Source organism: Notothenia rossii, assembly GCF_949606895.1.
Source record: "Notothenia rossii genome assembly, chromosome: 4".
In the NCBI taxonomy this organism is placed as follows: Eukaryota; Metazoa; Chordata; class Actinopteri; order Perciformes; family Nototheniidae; genus Notothenia; species Notothenia rossii.
Genome location: NC_136902.1, coordinates 8,103,691 through 8,125,405, shown reverse-complemented (window position 1 = coordinate 8,125,405; position 21,715 = coordinate 8,103,691). Strand labels below are relative to the sequence as shown.

General features: G+C 39.6%; 1 protein-coding gene across 5 annotated transcripts in view; it reads left to right on the top strand.

Moving 5' to 3' along the window:
* The window catches only part of LOC307036199 (IQ motif and SEC7 domain-containing protein 1-like), a 141,898-nt gene that overhangs the window by 69,607 nt on the left and 50,576 nt on the right, over positions 1-21,715 (top strand). Inside the window, exon 1 of one of the 5 annotated variants that reach the window (XM_079676279.1) lies at positions 9,122-9,368. The exons of the other annotated variants lie outside the window; for them this stretch is intronic. Within the exon in view, the coding sequence (XP_079532405.1) occupies positions 9,169-9,368 (200 nt within the window). The 5' untranslated portion in view covers positions 9,122-9,168. Of the gene's footprint in view, positions 1-9,121; positions 9,369-21,715 lie in introns of those variants that run through there. 5 annotated transcript variants of the gene reach the window in all.

Here is a 21,715-nt window from a genome sequence, read left to right as displayed (position 1 = left end):
TCCATCTCTACAGCTAGACCTAGTCTGCATTTCGATTCAATTTTCTATTTCTGAACACACCACCCGGTCGCAATGTGAAGCCAATGTAGAAGTTCCCCTCAACCTGCATTCTTTCTGATGGCCAGCAGGGGGCGACTCAACTGGTTTCTAAAATTAGTCCAATTGTATAGAAGTCTGTGAAAAATGACCAACTTCTCTTTTGATTTAGTACCTCAGTAAACATTTTCCTGACTAGTTTATGCTCTCGATTGCTAGTGTCAAGTCTTCTTCAATACAACAATACTTTTTAATAAATGATGGTCCCATTTAGAATAAAATATTAGAAGAATGCTTGTGGGTGGGGGAAACTTTTGATTTACATTCTGGGTTGACTGTTGAGTCAAAATAAATAAGAACAAGAGTGTGTTTAATCTAATATATGAATGTGTTACCAGGGGAACCAGCGCAGTTCCTTGATGTTTTACTTTATAGTTTTTGGAAAACAATGGAGCTCTTTCACAGAGGCTTTCCTACACACACAATACTTGGGAGTGGATACATTCAGTGTTGGTTTGGGTCAATGTGAGGGGTTTGTTGGACAATGGAGAATCAAACGGATACAGTTATTGACAATTTTGTCGATTCTTGACGTACTTTACCTTAAAATGTGTCGAAATGGATGAACAGTGAATTTCTGATTGATTGTGTGTGTGTTTCACCTGAGGGGTCAGAGGTCAGGTGAGGACAGGCTGCAGCATCTCCCGAGAGAACAGACTGTTTGTTCAGCACATTTACAGTTTTTACTCTCCTGTGCTTGTTTGGATTCCTGAAGCGGGGACTTTCTATTTAATGCTCTGTGTGTTTAGATAAAAACACAACAGTTTCCCTGCCGCTCCCTCCGGCTGTTTCTGTTTCCTAAAATCCACATTCCTGTAGTTTGAATAAACAAAACAAAGACGCTACAAACACAGAGGCTGCAATCAACAACATCATGTAGTTGTGGGCACGTAATGGAGAGAACACAGAGAAGTGAGTGGTTTAATTCCCTGTCAGTGATCTGTAGTGCCCTTGAGCAACACCACACTGAGTCACGTCAGGGAACAGTTTTCTAATAGTTGAGGGCAGGATGTGAGCTCCATCCTCAGTGTGCACTGGGACTCTTTAAATGATTTTTTAATGGTTTTGGCTTCAGGATAAAAAAACAAATTAGTGGTAAATAGGACCAAATTACAATAAATATCCACCCTGAAATAGAATACACAACATTATGCTTAGTGTGCGTCATTTCATTGTTTTAATTTGAATGAGTGAATATATAATTTAATTCCAGCCATGCCCAGAGGTAGGGGACACCAAACAGTTGAAATGATTCAGCAAATTCTCATATTTAAATTTGTATTATTATGTTGTCTATTTTATATCTTCTGGATATCTCAAGAGACTGGAGCTTTTAGATAAACACATTCAGTTATTTTTGAATGACTGAATGGTTCCCCTGACACCTGCTGCCTACACACAGATCAGTTAAAGACAGGAACATTTCATCTGAATGTGTTCTTACTTTTAGCTTTAGTGTCGAGCTACTTCCTGTTTCTAGTCGTGTCCCCTAAAGTCTTGTCGTCTCTAATCTGCCGCTGCAGGGAGACACAGATCCCTCTCACTGGAGCTCAGTGGTTTGAATATTAAGTCGGCGATAAACTGATAAAAAAAGGAAACGTATCAAACTTGCAGAGGGGATCGCTGCAGAGACATACAGTACGAAGGTGACCCAAGCTCTCACACACACACACACACACACACACACACACACACACACACATACACACACACAGCATCAGGTGTGAATTGTAGGCATTAGCGACATGAATACACCTGCCACCTTGTCTGTACACATTTTTTGGGAAATATCTTCTACTGTCTGACCTAATGTGTGTGTATGTGTGTGTGTGTGTGTGTGTGGTGCATGTGTGTGTGGTGCAGTATGATGCTGCAGTGCATCTCCAGCAGATTACATTTCGTTCCGGTGCTGCAGACTGTCCTCAGCAGAAAAATGATAGCAGTTGACGTTTGTTTCGACACTCATACTTTTAGGTTTTTCTAAAAAGCGCCCTCCCGTGGTCATGTGAATAATTATCGTCCTCTCAAGTAGTTTGATTTAGCTATAACCAATATGCAGTATGTTCCCAAGTACTGCTTATAACCAGAAAAGCAACTTTTAAAAGTATTATAGTAAAAGCTATTTTAAGTAAAGCTATGTGATGGATTACCATTAAAGTCCCATCCTGTTCCTCCTGAGGTACATGACGTACTTAAATGATTCCCTGACACCTCCTAGTGAAAGTTCCTCATCAGCATGAAAGGCTTTTTAGTGTGGAATATTACAGAGATTATTGAATGGATGACTGGGAATTTAAGTCCAGACATTTACCTTTAGGTCGAATTGTGATAACTTTGGTGATCCTTTGCCTTTTGATCTTTAGTACAATCTTCAGGTCAACATTTAAATATGTCCTTTACTTTGGTTTATGACCAACTACCTGAAGAACTAATGCCATTCCCATGAGCCTCAGCTCTACTGTGTTAGCATGTATCAGGATATTAACTAGTACCACCACTACTTGTGTGTGTGTGTGTGTGTGTGTGTGTGTGTGTGTGTGTGTGTGTGTGTGTGTGTGTGTGTGTGTGTGTGTGTGTGTGTGTGTGTGTGTGTGTGTGTGTGTGTGTGTGTGTGTGTGTGTGTGTGTGTGTGTGTGTGTGTGTGTGTGTGTGGTCTTATTTCTTCATTTCCTTTCTTTCAGAACCATAAGGCAAATTGTTACAATGAATGTGTGTCTGCTACATTTGATTTAAATCTCTCCCTGCACTGCCAGAACTATTTCAGTTAACCTACGTTGCATTTTTCTCCCATGCTGTGTGTGTGTGTGTGTGTGTGTGTGTGTGTTTTCCTTTTCCCCCCCATATGCTTCTGATCCCTCTTAAATCAGTGACAGCGTGAAACCTGCGTTGTCATAGCAACACCTCACTTGACTCCTGCTCTCGTCGCTCCTCCGGCCCCTCCCCTCTCGTAACACGGCAACCGTCACTAAGCAACATCCTCTTCCGTCTCCCTCTCTCTCTTCTTCTTCTGTGATTTTTGTTCCTAATGCAAAAAGTTGATTACAAGAAAATGAACAAGGGAAGGAAACGGAGAATGGATGGAGGAAAGGAAGAAAAGGAGGACACAAAAGAAGAAGAGAGACACATGATGGAAATAGAGAAGCAAAAAAGCAAGGATGGTAGAAGAAAGAAAAGACATCATGGAAAAAGGAAACAGAGGGAAAAGCAAAGGAGGTGGGAGAAAGAAGAAGGTGGAAATTAAGAAGAGAGGGAAGAATATCCCAAAAACGTGTTGGCTAGTTGTTGTTTTTGTTGTCCAACGAACAGAGCTTGAATGAGGTGTCACAAACTGTGGTAAAACAATTCATTTGGACCTATATTCTGAATGTGCTGTATACACGTCTAAATAATGCACCTGGAACCCAAGTTATATTTTAATATTACTTTCATATTAATCGAAAGATGCTATATTCAGAATAATGTGAACGGTGTAATATCCAGACCGTTTACATTACCTACATTACATTCTGAATATTGCAACATGTTGTATAATAGTGGGATGTAAGTGTGTAATTGTTTGAGTGTTTCCATGTGGAAACCTGAATGGTGCGAACACGTGTTGCAGCATCACAGTGCCGTATAGTTTGAGCTTTTATAACTGAACTGACCCTCTATCCTTGAATAACTCTGAAATACTACAGCGCTCCAGTTAACACTTCCTTTCCTCTGTTTCGTTTTACTCTGACATCTGGGACAGGGAGACGAACAGTAAGAGAGAGACGTGTGACACACTGAATGAAAAGAGACAAACTAAGGATAAACAGAGAGGAAGCAGCAGGTGAATGTAAAGTATAGAAACACCCACTTATGGTTGATTAAATTAACACTTATTTCAGGTGTTACATGTGTCACTGTTGTCATTAGATAAGATATACTTAATTAAATCCATAATTGGAAATAATATCTTGTTTTGATACAAACACATGTTAACAAGGCATGTTAACATCATAGACTATATGCATTACATTAATGCACACAATGTTCATACTCCTTTCTGCACATATTCTGATTTCACATTTCATAGTTTATATACTAAAATTCATTCATAGCATTCTATTCCCATGTAAATTACTGCTTTATTTAATTTATATTGCTATTTAACTGTATTTTATTAGGGTGTAAAAGATTTTGTTTTATATTAGATTTCTTGTTTTTTTATATTTTATGCATGCACCATGACATCAAGTCAAATTCCTAGTATGTGCGAACCTACACCTGTTTCTGATTCTGATTCTGAACATGAGTTGAAAAATAAATAAATGAACAGTAAATACATACATATACAAATATAAGATCATTGTATCTAAGGTATCTACAGTATAGTAAATGTAATGTAAAATATCCCAAATAAGTTAGAAACACTATAATAGACAACTACAAATATATAAATAGGATAGTTTAAAAATGATGTGCAAATGTTTTATTCAATTTAAATTTGGTAAATGTGACGTGCTCTGCTAAAATGAAAGGCCTCACGGTGTAGAAACACTAATAGGTAAGGGTCAGCTTTGAAATGACAATTTCATATTCAAAGGGGATTAAGGTGATAACAGTAAGAAAGAGACAGATGACAGACTGAATGAAAGAAAGATGGAGAGAAAGGGGAAGACGAACTAAGGATAAACAGAGAGGAAGGGGAAAGAGGAGGAAGAGGAGGAGGAGGAAGAGGAAGAGGGCAGCTCATGAGAAGAAGTAATGATGAATTATAGAAGTTTGTCCCCCAGGCTGAAGAGTCACTGTGCAGGGAGGAGGAGAGGGGAGGATGCATGGATGGAGAGAAAAAGATGGAGGGCGATTAAAAAAGAAGAATTAGGCCAGTGCAAAATGAGAGATAAAAGAGTGAGAGAAATATGACTATCATCGATCATAAAAGAAGCCGGAGATGCTGAAGGATGACGGAGAGGAAAAGGATCTGCGGGTCAATACATTTTGTCACCGAGCAGAAAAATTATGGAATGCCCCTACTGGCTCCTGTTGCCGTGGAAACGGAGGGGAAGCTCTGTCATGTTTCACGCTTTGTTGCCCACGGTAACTGTCCTGAGATTGAAGGGTGGATAAATAGAAAAAGAAAGAGAGAGAGAGGGAGGGAGATTTGTGACAAGAAAATATATTTTTTTTAAAGAGAATTGTGGTTGTAGTTCTCCATACTCGGTTTGTTTCTATTTGTAGTCCTATTGCATGTCTTTGTAGTTGTTGAGATCTCTTTTTAAGGGACGTTTTTCAGGTGAAGCTCTTGAGGCCTTCTGACTACTTTTTGATGCATAAACAACTGTATATCTGTGGATTATTGACAGTTTTATAACTTCATCAAAAGTGTTTGGTAAGGGATAATGTACAGCAAACCAAACCATTATCCACAATAAGGACCTGTTTGCTGTACATTATCAGCTTGAGTCACCCTTCTGCTATACAGAAATAACGTAAAGCAGAATGTTGAAATCGACCAATCAGAATCAAGTTTTCAAAGTAGTCCTAAACCTGAAAATGAGTCAGCATTTTACTACTTTGTGTTCCCTCGTCTGGAAGCTTATGGTGTTTGGAGTTCGAGTTTTTGGTTAGATTTCAGGAATAACACCTGTGGTTAACAAAAGCTGAAGTTATTTTCATGTTTTGTTTTACAATGTCAGTAAATACCCCACTGTTGTCTTTAAAAATGGTGGTTGCTAACAAGTGTAAATGAGAGTACTAACCATCTTCACGCCGAATATTAGCCGCCTTTAGCTTAGCAGTGATGATGTGAAGTTATGGGGCCATGCTTTATTTATATATGTTTGCTTTCTACTTCTGCTGATACCATTTACACTTCAACAATGCATACGTGTTGCTAATATGTGGAGATTATCCTGCTAAACAAAATGTGAGTATCATAAACGTGTGTTTGCCACATTGTTTTCTGAAATAATCCAATGGAAAAATCGCATTGTTTTTTTTGTCGAGGGATCCCCTGTGATGCGAACTTCCAGGGGTCGGCCTACAAAATTAAGTCATCACTCCACCACTATATTATATTTTGAGATATGTTTAGTCTGGAGCCCTCTTGTGCAGTCTTTACAGAATAACTTCACTAAACTGCATAAAGGTTTCCTAGTATCAGACATGCAACATGTTAAACGCTCCGTGAAAGCAGCATTTTCTCGAGTGTTTGGGTCTTTTTGGCGCTGGCGTTTCGCCCACTTTGCCCTGCGGTCGGCCTGTCTGCACGTCTTCCATTGAGAGCAGCCAGCTGTCACTCAACGCTGCCGTCTCACCCTCTGTCAGCAGCCAATCAGCTCTCATCTCTGAAATCAGGAGCACAACACTCCAGTTGTTTTCTGTTTTCATAGTGTGACAGTCCGCTTTACTTTTCCTCCTGCTTCACTTAAATTATCTGGAATAAATCTGTAGGCTACTCCTGATGAGCTCAGACTGCTGTCTATAAAGTGAGCAGAAATATATTCTCCCAGCTTACAAAGCTCAATCAAAGTATTAAGTGAAGCTTGTACCTCATAAATACATAGAGATGTAGGCCTGTCTCATGATCTAGCTTTGGTTATTTTCGCAAGAATGATGTATTTTATAAATCTTGAATTGAAATTATGATAATGCGGTATTTTATTTAAATGTTTTTACTCCTGTTACATTTAGTAGTCACAATTACATTATAGCAGTAGTAGAAGTGTCATCAATGTAACAATTAAGGGCCTTATGCTCATTTCAGGTTCATATTTCCGTGTCTCTCCTGTGACATGTCTTCATGCTTTGATGTTCAAAAAGCTCTTTCTTTCTCTCATACTGCCTGTGCTGCAGCACCTCTTCTGTTTTAGTTTTTTTTAAATAATGTATAGAAACTAGGGCTGCTCGATTATGGCATAAATCATAATCTGGATTATTTGGGTCAATAATTGATATCAGGATTATTAAAAACGATTATCCATTTACTTTGAAAACATCCATTTATTGAAAAAAAAATGGAACAGTATGTTTTTAACAGTTGATTTCCCTGAACTTTAAGCATAATTCAACTGAAAAACCAATTGAAAAAAATAAATAATCGTTTTATTTCGATTATGTTGTTTTCATAATCGTTGTAGGCCAAAATCGTAATTGCGATTAAATTACGATTAATTGAGCAGCCCTAATAGAAACACCCACTTATTGTTGAATAAATTAACACTTATTGCAGGTGTCAAATCTGCCACTGTTGTGATTAGATATACTTAATGAAATCCCAATTTGGAAAAGTGATATTGTTTTGTTACAAAAACGTGTTAACAAGGCATTGCATGAATTAAAAAAAGAACAGTAAATGTATACATATCAAAGGTATACAATTACTGCATCTAAGGTATCTAGTTAACGTAATGTAAAATATCCCAAATAAGTTAGAAACACTAGACAACTACAAATATATAAATGGATAGTTAAAGAATTCTGTGCAATTATGCAAATGTTTAGTTCAATGTAAATAGTAAATGTGACGTGCTTATTGGTGTAGAAACACTAATAGAGGGTCAGCTTATATTTTCATATTCAAAGGGGCATTAAGGTGAGGCGGTTTTATGAGCACACTCGATGAACAGCATGGTTTATACGAGGACACGCAGAGGAAGAGAGGGCTCTGTAAATGACCTCTGTAAATCATCTCTAATCACTCTGAATTAACTTTTTATGTGTACAGTAATTATCAGATCAATACTCCCTCTTCTGCTGTGAGTTGTTATGGTTCCTGCTGCTTTAAGATTATTCCCAACTGATCTGAGAAAGAGACAGGCTGCATTTTAAGCTTTAGAGATATTGATAGATTTGACTGTCACATCGATAAATACAGACAGACGGGTTGTAAAATAATTTAGGAAGTAGTGGTGGTACTAGTTAATTAATATCCTGATACAGATGATGGAGGGAGGCAGAGATCATTAGTGCTAAGTATTGATTACTGAAGTTTCAGCTATACACAGTGGAGCTGAGCTTTATCCATAAAAGAAGGAGACAATGGAGAGAGGGCGGGACAAACACAATCCTTAATCTATATACGAACAACCTGTAAAATAATAGAAACCTTAAAATGTCAATTTAGTGGGTAAAGTGTATGATGAGAGGAAACCTAACAAGTTCTTCTGTTGACTCAAAGGTTGGACAAACAACCAAAAACGAAGAAATGAACCAGAAATGAGAGGCTGCTTGTGATTTATCAATATCATTTATATTAAGAGCATATATTCTCCTTTTTAAGTTACAAAACAGCTGACAGATGACTAAGGGAAAGCTGATATGTCGCTATCCTCCAAAGATGGGCAAAGACACCCCATATTGCACCGCGGTTACAAAACCCTATAAGCACTTAGTTATAAGCAAAGATAGAAGAAGTATTCAGATGCTTTACTTAAGTAAAAGTATTAATACTCCATTACAAGTAGAAATACTGCATTAAGAATATTACTTAAGTAAAAGTATTTAAATATGATTGAAAGTAATCATTGCAAAAAGTTAGAAATATTTCAAATGAAAATCAAAAAAATCTTGACAGCTGGAATTGAAATATTTTTTACACAAATGCATTTTACACAATTAAAATAACTTCCAAATAATTGTGGATACAAACGTATTTGAAAAGTTATTTATAAGTTTTGTAAAAATCTGCATTTATAAAGCTGAAACGTCAATAGCTCAGTAAAAAGTACAATATATCCCTCTGAATTAGATAAAATGGCAATAAATTAAAATACTCAAGTAGTTCGAGTAACTCACATTTGTACTTAAGTTCAGTACTTGAGTAAATACTTAGTTACTTGCGCCACTGACTTTAAGTATTTATACCTAGCCTAAATTAAAAAAATGGATGCAGGTATTTTACTTCTAACAGAGTATTTCTCCACTAGTAGCCTATTAGCCTAATACTTGTACTTAAATACTAGCAGTTGTTCCACCTCTGCTAAACACGTCTCTAAAGCAGGGAGAGGAGGATGAAGGAGGGAGCTGATGACGAAGAGCGAGGGAGGGAGAGAGAGGGAGAGGAAGAGGAAGAGCAGGAGAGAGAGGCTGAGGCAACTCTGGATGGTCGCTCCGCATCTCTCTCTCTCACCTGTCTCTCTCTCTCACCTGTCTCCCCCCCTCCCCCCCCCTCTTTCCCTCACGGTGTCTCGCGCTCCTCCCGGTTGTTGTTGCAGTTCCTCAGCAGCGGCAGCAACAATGTGGTGCATCAACTGCGCCTCGGACAAAACGCCCGCCATCCTGCACAACAAGCTGCTCTACTGGTAAGAAAAACAACAACAAAAACAGCAGAGAACAAGAAGGAAATGTCATTTTGAATCGGACATGTTTTCCTGCTTCCTCCTCCACACGCTGCGTGTTTTCCGCGCGTAATGCCGCACTGCCGCGCGGGGTTTCTGCTCTCGTCGTGTGTGTGTTTTCTGAGCAGCTGATGGTTGTAAATCCGGATGAAATGCGACATGAGAGCAACTGTGTGTTGCTTGAGCAGCAGTGCTGATGGTTTAATGGCAGTGTTGGGGAGTGTTTGTGCTGGTGCTGGATCAGCGGGGGTTGCTGTGCTGGTAATGTCCAGAAAGGAGGCGCTTTAGCTCCTATTGACCTGTCGTATGTGCGCGTTGACGTGTATGTGCATGTCTCCTTCAGTACCTATTTTCTGATGCAATGACATACAACTTTTTAAATAATCATTAAGGAGGAATCTGCCTCAAACCCAAGCAAAGCCCAAATCTGCTCATCCCCTCAGTGGACACAATGTGAGTCCAATTTAAAGCACTTTGTATGGATCTGCACGCAACGACAGAAACTACCACCTTCAGTTTGCATGACACACAGTAACATAATCGCAGTAACAGAGCTGCTTTATATTTTGTATTTTCAAAGACATAAGAGCTTCATCCCCTTTGGACATAATGTAATCCACATAATGCACACTAAGGGCTTTAGAGTGAGTTTAAAACTTAACATTTTCCAATTTAAGGCACTCTTTAGTGTATAGATTTGTAGTTATGACTACATTTCACGCAACGAGGAAACATGCCACCTTAAGGCTGCCTCCCACCCAAGCAAACCCAAAATCTGATCTTCAGTTTTTATAGATGGGCTTCCTCCTCTCTGGATGTAATCCACATACTCTGAGGTCTTTAGAGTGAAAGTCAAACCCTCAATGGACCATTTTAAAGCACTCTTGACTGTATAGATCTGCAGTTATGACTCCAAATTTCACGCAGCGAGAGGAACTGTCTCCTTAAGTCTGCAGTAATGATGATCTGCTGACACTCAGTAACATGATAGCAGTAACAGAGCCGCTTCCTATTGTCTGTGTCCTAAATTCAAACTCAAATGTGCTTTGTTGGCATGGCAGCGATGAAAGGAAACGATGCCAAAGCGGCACAGCCGGTGGTGATGGGAGATCATTCAGAAATGAGCTGAGTGATAGAGAAAGAATCCCCCACCCCCCCCCCCCCCCCCCACCAGCGTGCTCAGGTAACCATCTTGTTTATCAGATTATTTATCACATCCTCAGCTGGGGTCACATCATGTCCCGAAACAGATGCTAGCAAGAAGTCTGCTCATGAGTTGTGTTTGAGTTTCCAGGAGCTCGATTTTTCACATTTACAACAGATTTATTGATAAGTATTCAGAAACTAAACAAAGATATACCGCTCTGGCAGGACTTATACCGTTTTTCATAAGTATTGGTCTGTTGTACATAAAAGAGACATTGGGTGAAGTTTCTTTTGGCTCAAAGAGGGAATTTATTTTGCAAAATTGTTGATAAAAGACACTATTTGATATGGACGATGTGAGATGTGCAGTCACAAGACTTTTATCAATCTCAGCAAGAATAGATCTTTTGAATTGAACTGATTTGATAATCAATTTTCACTCAGTTTCTGTTTTTATTTCTTTCTGCCTAGTGTTTCGGAGATTTGCAAACAATAATATAAAAATATTGAAAGCTTAGAATAAATATTTGTATGTCATGTCTCTTAAAATGACCACGTGAAATAATGATTCAAACTCAAACCACTATGTGAACCTCTTGTAATGTTTTCTTGGTCGTTGTCAGTCCTCAGAGCAGTTTGCAGGTTCTCTGTGCAGCAGCTGAACTGGTGTTAGTGTTGACAGTGATGAATTGTGGGATACACTCAAAGTGGTGTTAGGAGAAGTGTGCATCAAGTGTGGATCAAGTGAAGGACACTCATGTCCACTTCCTTAAATCACTTGACCGTTCTGAAGAGTGCAAAAAAAACGACTTGACATACATCGCTAGAAGAAGTCCTCGTTTACTCAGTTCTACCCTGTAAAAGTTCTGCATTGAAATACTAATCAAGTTGGAGTATATCAATAATTTCTTAAATAATTGAAAGCAAAAGTAACATCCTCACATTAGAGAAGCTGGTGTGCCTTAATATTTGCCTTTTTATAAGTTGTCTCTCGATGGATTGTATCAGTCCATTAATCAACAAAACAATTCTTTCAAAGCAACATATTTCATAATCTGTTCATGTATTTTGTAAACGAAAAAACAAGGCATTTTTTACAGAAAAGTGCAACAATGTCCTCTGAGATTTAGTCGAGTACAAGTAAAAAGAAAGAAAACACAACTTAAGTACTAGTATCTAAAAAGTGTTAAATGTTATGTACTTTCTACCATCAGACAGTTGTTTAACCAAGTTTTCACATTAACTGTGAGAAACAATATGGACGTTTTACTCACATATTATTTCTCTGTTTTGCTGGAATGTAAAACTTTAGAAGATCAGTTTTTTTTTCTTTCTGTCTTTATGTCTCTCAAATTTGAATACCCTTACTGGCACGACCATAATACACCTAGTGATGCCAAAGCATAATAACACAAGTACAACATGAATCTAAACGCAGAAAGAAAGCAGAGTGTCCGGACACTTTCGTCTAAAAGCAGACGGTAAAATCACAGTTTGGATCTTGTGACAATCAGAGTGTAATCACAGCTGTTGGAGCCTGTTTCTGTCACACCTGCGGCATGAAGGGCCGTGGATGTGAACCGATCTTAAGATGATTTAAACCCTAATACTTATCTATTTATGAAATCAAGAGACCTTTATTGTGTAGCAGTTTTCTGAATGGAAAAAACCAGACTATACAAATCAGCAGAATGACTCTAAAAGAAAAAGTAGGTGTGGTTTCCATTTGGGTCTGATTCAAGATTACATTACATGTCACTTGTTAGACACTTTTATCCAAAGCGACTTACACACATTCAGTACTGTGGACGATCCCCACAGGAGCAATTTGGGGTGAAGTGTCTTGCCCAGGGACACAACGACATGCTGACTCGTGGGACTCGAACTTGCTATCCTCTGATTCGAAGATCAGCACACTAACCCACTGAGCCACAGCCTCCCCAAGATCAATAAAAGACCCAGATCTACTAAGTCTCAAATCTCTAATCAAAACTCCTCTGTGTTTTTATTAGAAAGGAAAAAGGTACAACATGTTTGCGCGGCAGGTTCTGACTTTAAACAAGCAATGATTGTCACGATGCCTAACATCATTGGCACTATGTGATATGAGCTATAACTTATTAATGGAAGTGCTTCAACATAAACCCAGAATGACTCATCCTAAATGTATTAAGCTTTTACTTAATTACAAATGTAGGAAACTGAACTTAAATGGAATCGATAAGCAAAAAGAAACCTGTTATTAAAGACAACATGTCAACTGGTTATAACCATTTATTTACACCACACCAACAACCTTTAGCTATTAGCTTCCAGAGAAAGGCTTCTGTCCACTTCCTGCTCAGCAGCAAACAGGCTCAGTTAGAAACCCTCTGGTGAACGTAGAGGCGTATTTAGCAGCTCGAGAGACAGATATTTCCCTCAGGAGCCGGTGGTGACCGAAACAAAAGAGAGTAAATATTGGACTAACATTGATCAGCTGGACACAAACACAAAGACTTCTAATAAATGCTCTTGTTGCTCTGTGTCCACTGGATGTGGAAAGGTAATGCAATTGTTAAAGCATCCACTCAGAGGTGATGATACCAGGATGTAGTGTTGTTTCTGCTGGAAACCAACGGCCATAAACGTCTGTTAAAGCCGGTTTGAGTGTAACCTCATCCTAACAACTCTCCACAGGGAATTCACAGATTGTGTTGAGGCCATTGATCGCTTCATGCTCCACTTCCAACGTCTATATTCCCACATATCAAGGTCCGATTACTACAAAATACTGCAATAATGATGCTACAGACCCAGCCGAGTGTATTTAACCTTTTTTTGGAATCTGAGAAAAAGAAAGGTGCTGACTGCCAAGGTACAGAGGCATTCCTGAAAGCCATCATTTTGGATTGAATATGCAGTCGGTCAGTGTGAATGGGCTTCAGTTACCTCTGACTTTCTTAAGAAGCTACTTATTTTTACTTTAACTGTGTGTGGCTATTAGTGCAGACCTTTGTGAGTTCAACTGTTTCTGAAATGAGGCTAAGAAAGGGGGAGAGTTTACGCACCAAATGTCTGCATACAACCTCATTTAGATGCATACACCAGCACACATTTCTATTTGCTTGGCAGTGCGGTAAGGAGTGCACTCCACTCTTTTGCAGGAGCTTTATTTGTACCTTTTCTATGCAGGTTTAGCTTCCACAATCCTTTATGACGTCGCTTAGGGTTTCATTCTTACAAAAGGATGATCCGGATGAAGTCAGAGGACACATGCTGGGTTTTCGGTTGTTCATCCTGAATCTTCTGTGTCTCTCAGATGTTAAAACATGAATGCCAGCTGTTTCTGTCAGAACAGATGTGCAGTCACTGCTTTGGTTCTAAAATTGTATTCCCCCCAAAAACAATGCAGTACCTAGAGTCTTTGCACGTGTAGAAGTAAGCTTTACTGTTTATGATTGGTTTGGATAGGATCACATTTGTGCTGTCTGGTTTTCTGCTATCAGTGTGTTTCCTGCTGAATAAAGCCACATCTTATGGAAATCTTAAGGGTCACTTACAAAGATAACGTCGCAACAAAAGGTCAACACATTTCTATTGTCACATTTGCAAATGAATGTATACTTTGCGTGACGGATAGTATAAAAAGCTTTACAGTTATCTCAGTCTTCAGACGCATACTAACGGGTCAATTGACAAAAGTATTCAGTCTTTTATCCTGTTATAATACAACAATCTGATCTTGAACTTCAATCACAGGTGTGTCTGTGTTTCTATTGAGTTATAGATGGATGGATAGATGGATAGATAGATAGATAGATAGATGGGTAGATAGATAGGTAGGTAGGTAGGTAGAGAGAGATAGGTAGATAGATAGAGAGAGATAGGTAGATAGATAGAGAGAGATAGGTAGGTAGGTAGATAGATAGAGAGGTAGGTAGGTAGATAGATAGAGAGAGATAGGTAGGTAGGTAGATAGAGAGAGATAGGCAGGTAGGTAGATAGATAGAGAGAGAGAGGTAGGTAGATAGATAGATAGATAGATAGATGGATAGATAGATAGGTGGATGGATAGATAGATAGATAGATAGATAGATGGGTAGATAGATAGGTAGATAGGTAGGTAGGTAGGTAGGTAGGTAGGTAGGTAGGTAGGTAGGTAGATGGATAGATAGATAGATGGGTAAATAGATAGATGGATAGATAGATAGAGAGAGAGATAGGTAGATAGATAGATAGATAGATAGATAGATGGATAGATAGATAGATAGATAGATAGATGGATAGATAGATAGGTAGATAGATAGATGGATAGATAGATAGATGGATAGATAGATAGAGAGAGAGATAGGTAGATAGATAGATAGATAGATAGATAGATGGATAGATAGATAGGTAGATAGATAGATGGATAGATAGATAGAGATAGGTAGGTAGGTAAATAGATGGATAGGTAGATGAATAGATACTTTATTCATCCCAAATTGGGAAATTATTTTTGTTACAGCAGCAATGTGTTCAGGTATTTAAAAATGTACATTTTAAAAGGTGGAAAGAAGTATAAACATAATACTATTAAAATAAAAACAATAAACAGCAAATATATATACTGTAGAATAGACATGTGCCAAAAACAAATACACAATATAAAAGGTTCTGGGTAAGTTATAATGTTCTAAAAAAAAGGCTGATATCCTACAGCAACATCAATGTATGACAGTAGCAGAAACATAAAGCTAAGTAGCTGTTGTGCAAAATGTGTGCTCAGCTAACTGATCCACAGCAGAGGCATCTATATCCTCTGTTTAGAGGACATTACGGAGCAATACGTCTCCATGATGCTGCGTTATTGCTCCTTCAGAAGCCTCTTCAGCCTGGAGGTACAGGTGGGATCTGACCCCCGGCCCGGCAGCGTGGCGCTTCATTAGCTGCTGTCTGTGGGAGTGTAGAGGAAGAAAAGACATGCGCTGAGTCATGCCGGCTGCTGGAGGGGCTGAGTCAGCAGCAGCATTGTTGCTTTAATCCCGGAGGAGCGAGGCTGTTGCCTGGAAACCTCCTCGCTGACTCCGACCGGACTCGGCTTTCTGGGACAAATTCAGGCTGTAACGGGCTGTTAGCACACTGCAGAGCATCATTACAACATACTGAGGATTTAGCTGCTCTCTGAGGAGGAACTAGTAGTAGAGGAGCAAGGGATGGATGGTTTAAGCAAAAGGTAAAGGGGTTATTGCAAAAGAAAAGGTTGGTGCACTTGGGCAGAAATCATGGCAGTACAGGGAAAGTTAGCATTTATCCGCATCTGGTTTCCTCTTCTCGATGTCGATGGGTTTTTGAATGTGTTTTTATTTTGGTGAGCTGCCTGAAATGAGGTCTGTGGTTAACACAAGATGAAGAGATGTTCACATTTTGTTCTATGATCAGTGAATACCACCACTTTAACACGTCTTAAAAATGGTGGTTTTCTGAGACAACTAAACGTCATCATGCCGAACACTAGCCACCTTTAGCTTAGCGGTGTTGAAGTTGGTCCTGTGACCGTGATGTTTCCCCTTCATAGCCCAATGTTAGCTTTTTACTTCTGGTGAATCACAACGTGTTGGTGATGATTATCTTGCTGAACACATCTTGTAAGTTTCATAAACGTTTGTTTGCCACACAGCTTGTTTTCTGCAATATACAAAATCCTATTGCTTTGTAGTCGAGGGAGACCTCGCAATGCTAACTTCGGTGTTGGCCTTCAAAGATACGTCATCCCTGTGACACACAATTGCTCCTAGATTTATTATAGTTAGTGTGTATAAGTTGTAACTTGTCTTGATGGTTTAGTCCCAGAGGAAAGGCCTTATTATTATTCTGATATCAGCAGTAAACAAATTACATTTTAAGTTGTGTTTTGGAACCTGAAACACAAAAAGGCAAGTTAGCAGATTGAGCACACTGCCTTTTTGTTGAAGTTGCCTGGATTTTGTTTGAAGTCTGCAATAGCTTTTTCTTTGAAGTTGTTACACTGGCAACCACTGAATGAGTGCTAACGTTAGCTTAACACAAAGCAAGAACCTTACATAAGAGTTAATGGTACAGTTTTAATATTGAAAACAACTTTCAAGTACTGCTTTTATATACCCCAACACCATATGGACACGCTCTGTGTTTTGGCTTTCCCCAATAATATAGTTTAGGGACATCTCTGCTGATTCTGCTGGAAGGGTTGATGTGATATTACTACATGGAGCTTATTTGTATTACCTGCCGCCTCTGTCAATGCTGCACAGACAGCAACAGATTTATTGTCTTGGTATCTTTGACGTGATGGCTTTGAATACTTATAACAAACTACTTCCTGTTTCTAGCATTCACCCCTTCTGTTGATGAAGCTCAGATCTCTGTATTGCCGTTCATCGTGAAACCCAACAGAATTTATTTTATACATCTCCACGGTTTGTAGTTTCTCACTGAATTAGTTTTTCACTTCAAAGGTGATTTACTTTTCCGCTCATGACACAACTTCTGTTTTCATCTTGATCTCGCCGGTTCTTTGAAGTAAACGAGGTTCAGAGGAATACAAAAGTCAGATTTAATGGGTTTTCATTTCACACCTCAAGGTAGGAGAAAAGTCAGGAACACTTGAAAGGAGGTGTCGCTGTTTCATACTGACTCACATCACAGTGACGTCACATCCAGGAGAGAAGTAACAGGAATCAGATCAAAAATACTGTGTGACAACACCAGCTTTAAGGCTGTGATTCATCTCTGCAAACATCTTTATTAAAGCTTTGAAATAACCTGCATTTGAATGAAGTGGCACCTGCTCTCATCAAATGGATTCTTGCTAAAAAGATGGTGGTCAAAAGTGACTCTGAATCTTTATTCTGGCTTTTGTGCTCGAGGACTGTCATTTCTTGTCATTCTATTGCTGAGGACCAATTTGAAGCAGAATATAATGTGTCCACATGCCCAGATAATCCCTAAAAAGCCTGTCAGGATCCTCCAAGACTCACAAGACTTTTCAGCTAAAATTGTCTGGCTATTGTTCAAAAAAGCTCTCCCCATCTCTCTCCGTCACTTTAACCTCAAGCTCTGCTGACTGAGGATAAAAGTTATGATTTATCTCCCTGCCGTTCCTATTTTCTCCCCCTGAACTCGTATTGCTGCTCCTTACATCAAATAGACTGAACCTTGAAAACTTTTGCTGAGGAGGAAAGAAAGACTTAAAGTCAAAGAGGTTTAACCAATCGGAGCAGACTGGCCTCTGGTTTCAGACAGAGGGTGAAAAGGTGGTATGATAAAAATAGAGAGTTTTTTTAACATTAAAGCATGGAGACATGTCACAGTAAAGGCAACACATACAAATATGTACCTAGAAATGTGCGTCATAGGGCCCCTTTTAATGATTTTCGTTTGTGTTACATATATAAGTTCACCATTACAAAAATCAAGTCAAGGCTGTACGGTGCTTCCGCTCAGCTTAAACAGTTTTATATTCATCCCGTGCAACATTATGCACAACTTTTAAACTGCAGCAATATTTAGAGTAGTCTCATTTTCTCACTTTTATTTAAAGGTGACCTATCATGCAAAATGCACTTTTGTACGTCTTTGATACATGAACATGTGTCCCCGGTGTTCCAGGGAACTCACCAAGTGTCAGAAAACACAACCCTCTCTATTTCCCTCCATACCCAAATCTCTTAAAAAGGGGCTGCAACGGATCTGATACAGACTGATCCGGATTTGAACACTTCTATGACATCACAGAAGTGGCGCTACGGCTATTGGGCCAACTCCACCAATCAGGAAGAGACAGCCACCGACATTGCCGTTCGAAAGCGCTGGAGACGCTGTAGTACATATGCCAGGCCTGTAGATGGTGCTGTTCTCACAGAATCAGCCCATGCAAAGACAGTGTTCAATTGAGCGAAATGAGGAATGGCTAAAATGCATGATCTGTTTGGTATTTTGGAAAATAAAAAGTATAAATATGCCTTATATAGGTATGGTCCTACACTATATTATTCAAATATAGCATGATAGGTCCACTTTAAAGTCCAAAAAAAAGAGTAAAACTCTCAGAGATCTGGCAGTCATGTTGGCACATTTTGAATGGCAGCACTCTTGAGAGATGCTGTCATGTGTAAATAAAAGAGATGGACTCACGAAAGGGAAAATGGAATGAATTTCATTAAGGTGACTTTTCTGGCTTTTTTTTGGCAGCAAACTGATCAGTCAGAAGTGTGTAATTCATCTTGGATGCAAAACCCTTTTTATCGAGTCTGTCCTGAGACACTGAGGTTTGGACAGTGTTCTTCAGTTAATCCAACTTTCAAAATCTCTCTCACAGTGACAGTCAGATCCCTTATCCAGCACAATATTAACAGTGTGGACACTTTTTGTCTAAAGACAAGTGGTGGAGTTATATCTCCTCAGTATCTTTTGCTCTGGGAATATATATTTCTTTAAAGGGGCTCTATTGTTGGGGTTTCCCCTTAGCCTGTAGTGTGCTATATAGGTTTTTGTGCATATAAATAGTCTGCAAAGGCTATAATCCCAATTTTTACCAATCACAACAGAGCCGTCCAGCTAACCAATCACAACAGACTGGACTCTGGTTTCTGACAGAGGGTGAAAACAGGTGCTTCATCTCTGATTGGTTAGCTGGCCGGCTCTTTTTGTGATAGGTCAACCGCTATGTACGTAAAAGATGTTGAAGCACTAGCCAATGGGAGACCGAGTGTCACTATGATCCAGAAGTAAAAAAAGAGTCCAATGGAGGCGTTTCAGGCATTGTGGGGGGGGGGGGGGGGGGGGGGAACAGTGATTTTAGCCTTTGCAGACCATTTACATGCACAAAAAACCTATAGTACACACTGCAGGAAAAGGAACACCCCAAACAGCGTAGTAGGGCCTCTTTGAGGGTTAGATGGACGTTATATTGAAATCTATACTCCGGCATAGCATCGCAGTCCTGCATTGTCCCACACTAACATACTCTTTGTCCCACATGTGGCTTCTTGCACCAGCTCCCCCTTGGGCCAAAGTGGACAGACAGCGTTGTGACACTGCAGAGCTAAAACCTCATTAGGATTGAGATATTTCCTGATGCCAAAAGCAGCCGTCACTACAGATGTAATGGAGACAGTAGAAGCTCATTACTGTCTGCTTGTGTTGGACAGAAAGTGTCTTTGGCAGATTCAGTGTTCAGTCCTTCACTCTGCGTCTCCTCAGACTGAGGCATGATGCAGCAAAACTGCCCTGCGCTTTGTGTGTGTGTGTGTGTGTGTGTGTGTGTGTGTGTGTGTGTGTGTGTGTGTGTGTGTGTGTGTGTGTGTGTGTGTGTGTGTGTGTGTGTGTGTGTGTGTGTGTGTGTGTGTGTGTGTGTGTGTGTGTGTGTGTGTGTGTGTGTGTGTGTGTGTGTGTGTGTGTGTGTGTGTAGGGCTGTGGGTGGATCCTCAGTGCTTATTATGACTGCTCATCTTAGATTCCTATATACACAGCGACCAGCTTTACTGCAGCATGGCGAGAAACACACTGATAGGAACAGCCGGCAATGCTCCAACTGTGGCTTTTAATGTGTTGTGTGTGTGTGTGTGTGTGTGTGTGTGTGTGTATGGTGTGTGTGTGTGTGTGTGAGAAAGAGAGAGAGTATAATCAGGGCTTTGTGTTCCGCAGTATTTTGTGGGCTTCAAACTCCCCCAGAAGAACAGAACAACCAGAAGGTGCTCAGATGTGTGTGTGTGTGTGTGTGTGAGTAGGTTGGTTGGTGTGTTTGTGTATTTAAATGCGTCGAGAAAATAATTGGCCGAGCAGACTTCTAGAGCTGGAAATTAACACCCGCCAGCCCTCCGAATGCAGGTAGAAATGAACCCAGGCGGTGAACGTCGCTGCAGAACAACACGCCTGAATCAGAGTCTAAATATTCCTGCGTTCTGTTCCCAGGAAACGCTGCGCTGTGACACCAAATAAAACCAATGTCTCTGAAGCTGCAGCTCTGTGAGGTTTGGGTTGAAACTGGTGGAAATCCTGCAGGAAATGTTAGTTTCAGTGTTAACGCCAACAATCGAAGAGATGATTGATCTCTCATAGCAGCCACATGATGAGTGCTTAATGCAGCATCTCTGTCTCTTGTCATACAGACTACAAGTCCAAAACACACCCTGAATATTTGACAGAGGCCGAGGGGACTTGTTCGACCATAAATGGGTAATTGTATTTGCATCACTCACTATGTGTGACCTTGAATTAATTAAGAAGCTTAGTGTTTTGTTTAGATGTCTCCACAGTTAAAACAAAAAGAAATCTTGACAAATCAAAGTAAATAAGCGCCATCTTCACAACACGACAGTTTGCTCTTACAGCATGAGTTGGAATCAAACAACATTCCTCAAATTGTACATTGTATTTCCTGATTTTTCTTGCGAGTGTTTTAACTTTAAATTGTACCCAAATAACTTTGAGTGTGCTCTGTTGAGTGTCTGGCTCCTGGACCTTGTCCCATTATCCTACAATTAGAAACGGCAGACAATAATCAAACTCTCTAATGTACAGAATGAAATACCTTGAGATGACACCCTGAGATGTTGCAGAACTTGTAGTTAAAGGAAGGGAAAACTGAGCAAAAAAGACGGGTTGAACGGGTTCAATTGGTGGAAGGGTTACGATTGACATGTGATATCTCTTCATAGTAATTTCTAGGAAATTATCAGGAAGCAATGACCCAACGTGTTAATAAGAAATCTAATAGTTGTAATGACATTTTTTAGTTCTGTAATTTAGTTTAAACCAGAAATGATTTTGGATATTGTAATTGAGCATTGAACATTTACCTTTTACAGTCAGTGGTGATGAACGCGGTATTTAACTTGGCGGTGACTTTCAGTTACAGGAGCGGGAGCAAAGACCATTACCGCAGGGATTCATGTGGAACAATTATTTGTGGCTCGTCACAGCTTCAGTTTCCCACCTTTTAGCTCAGAAATAGAACTGAGGTTCACATGAGATCATCGTCTAACACATACGTTGTAATGCATGTGATGCTGAGTGTGTGTGTGTGTGTGTGTAGTTTAATTGAGCTGGTAACTCTCTGTAGAAGTTTTGAAAGTAAAGCTGGTGAAATGTTTGCATTGCATTGCTCTGAAATCTGGTTTCAGGTTGAATAATTGATATCCTGAGATGTTTTCTTAACTGCC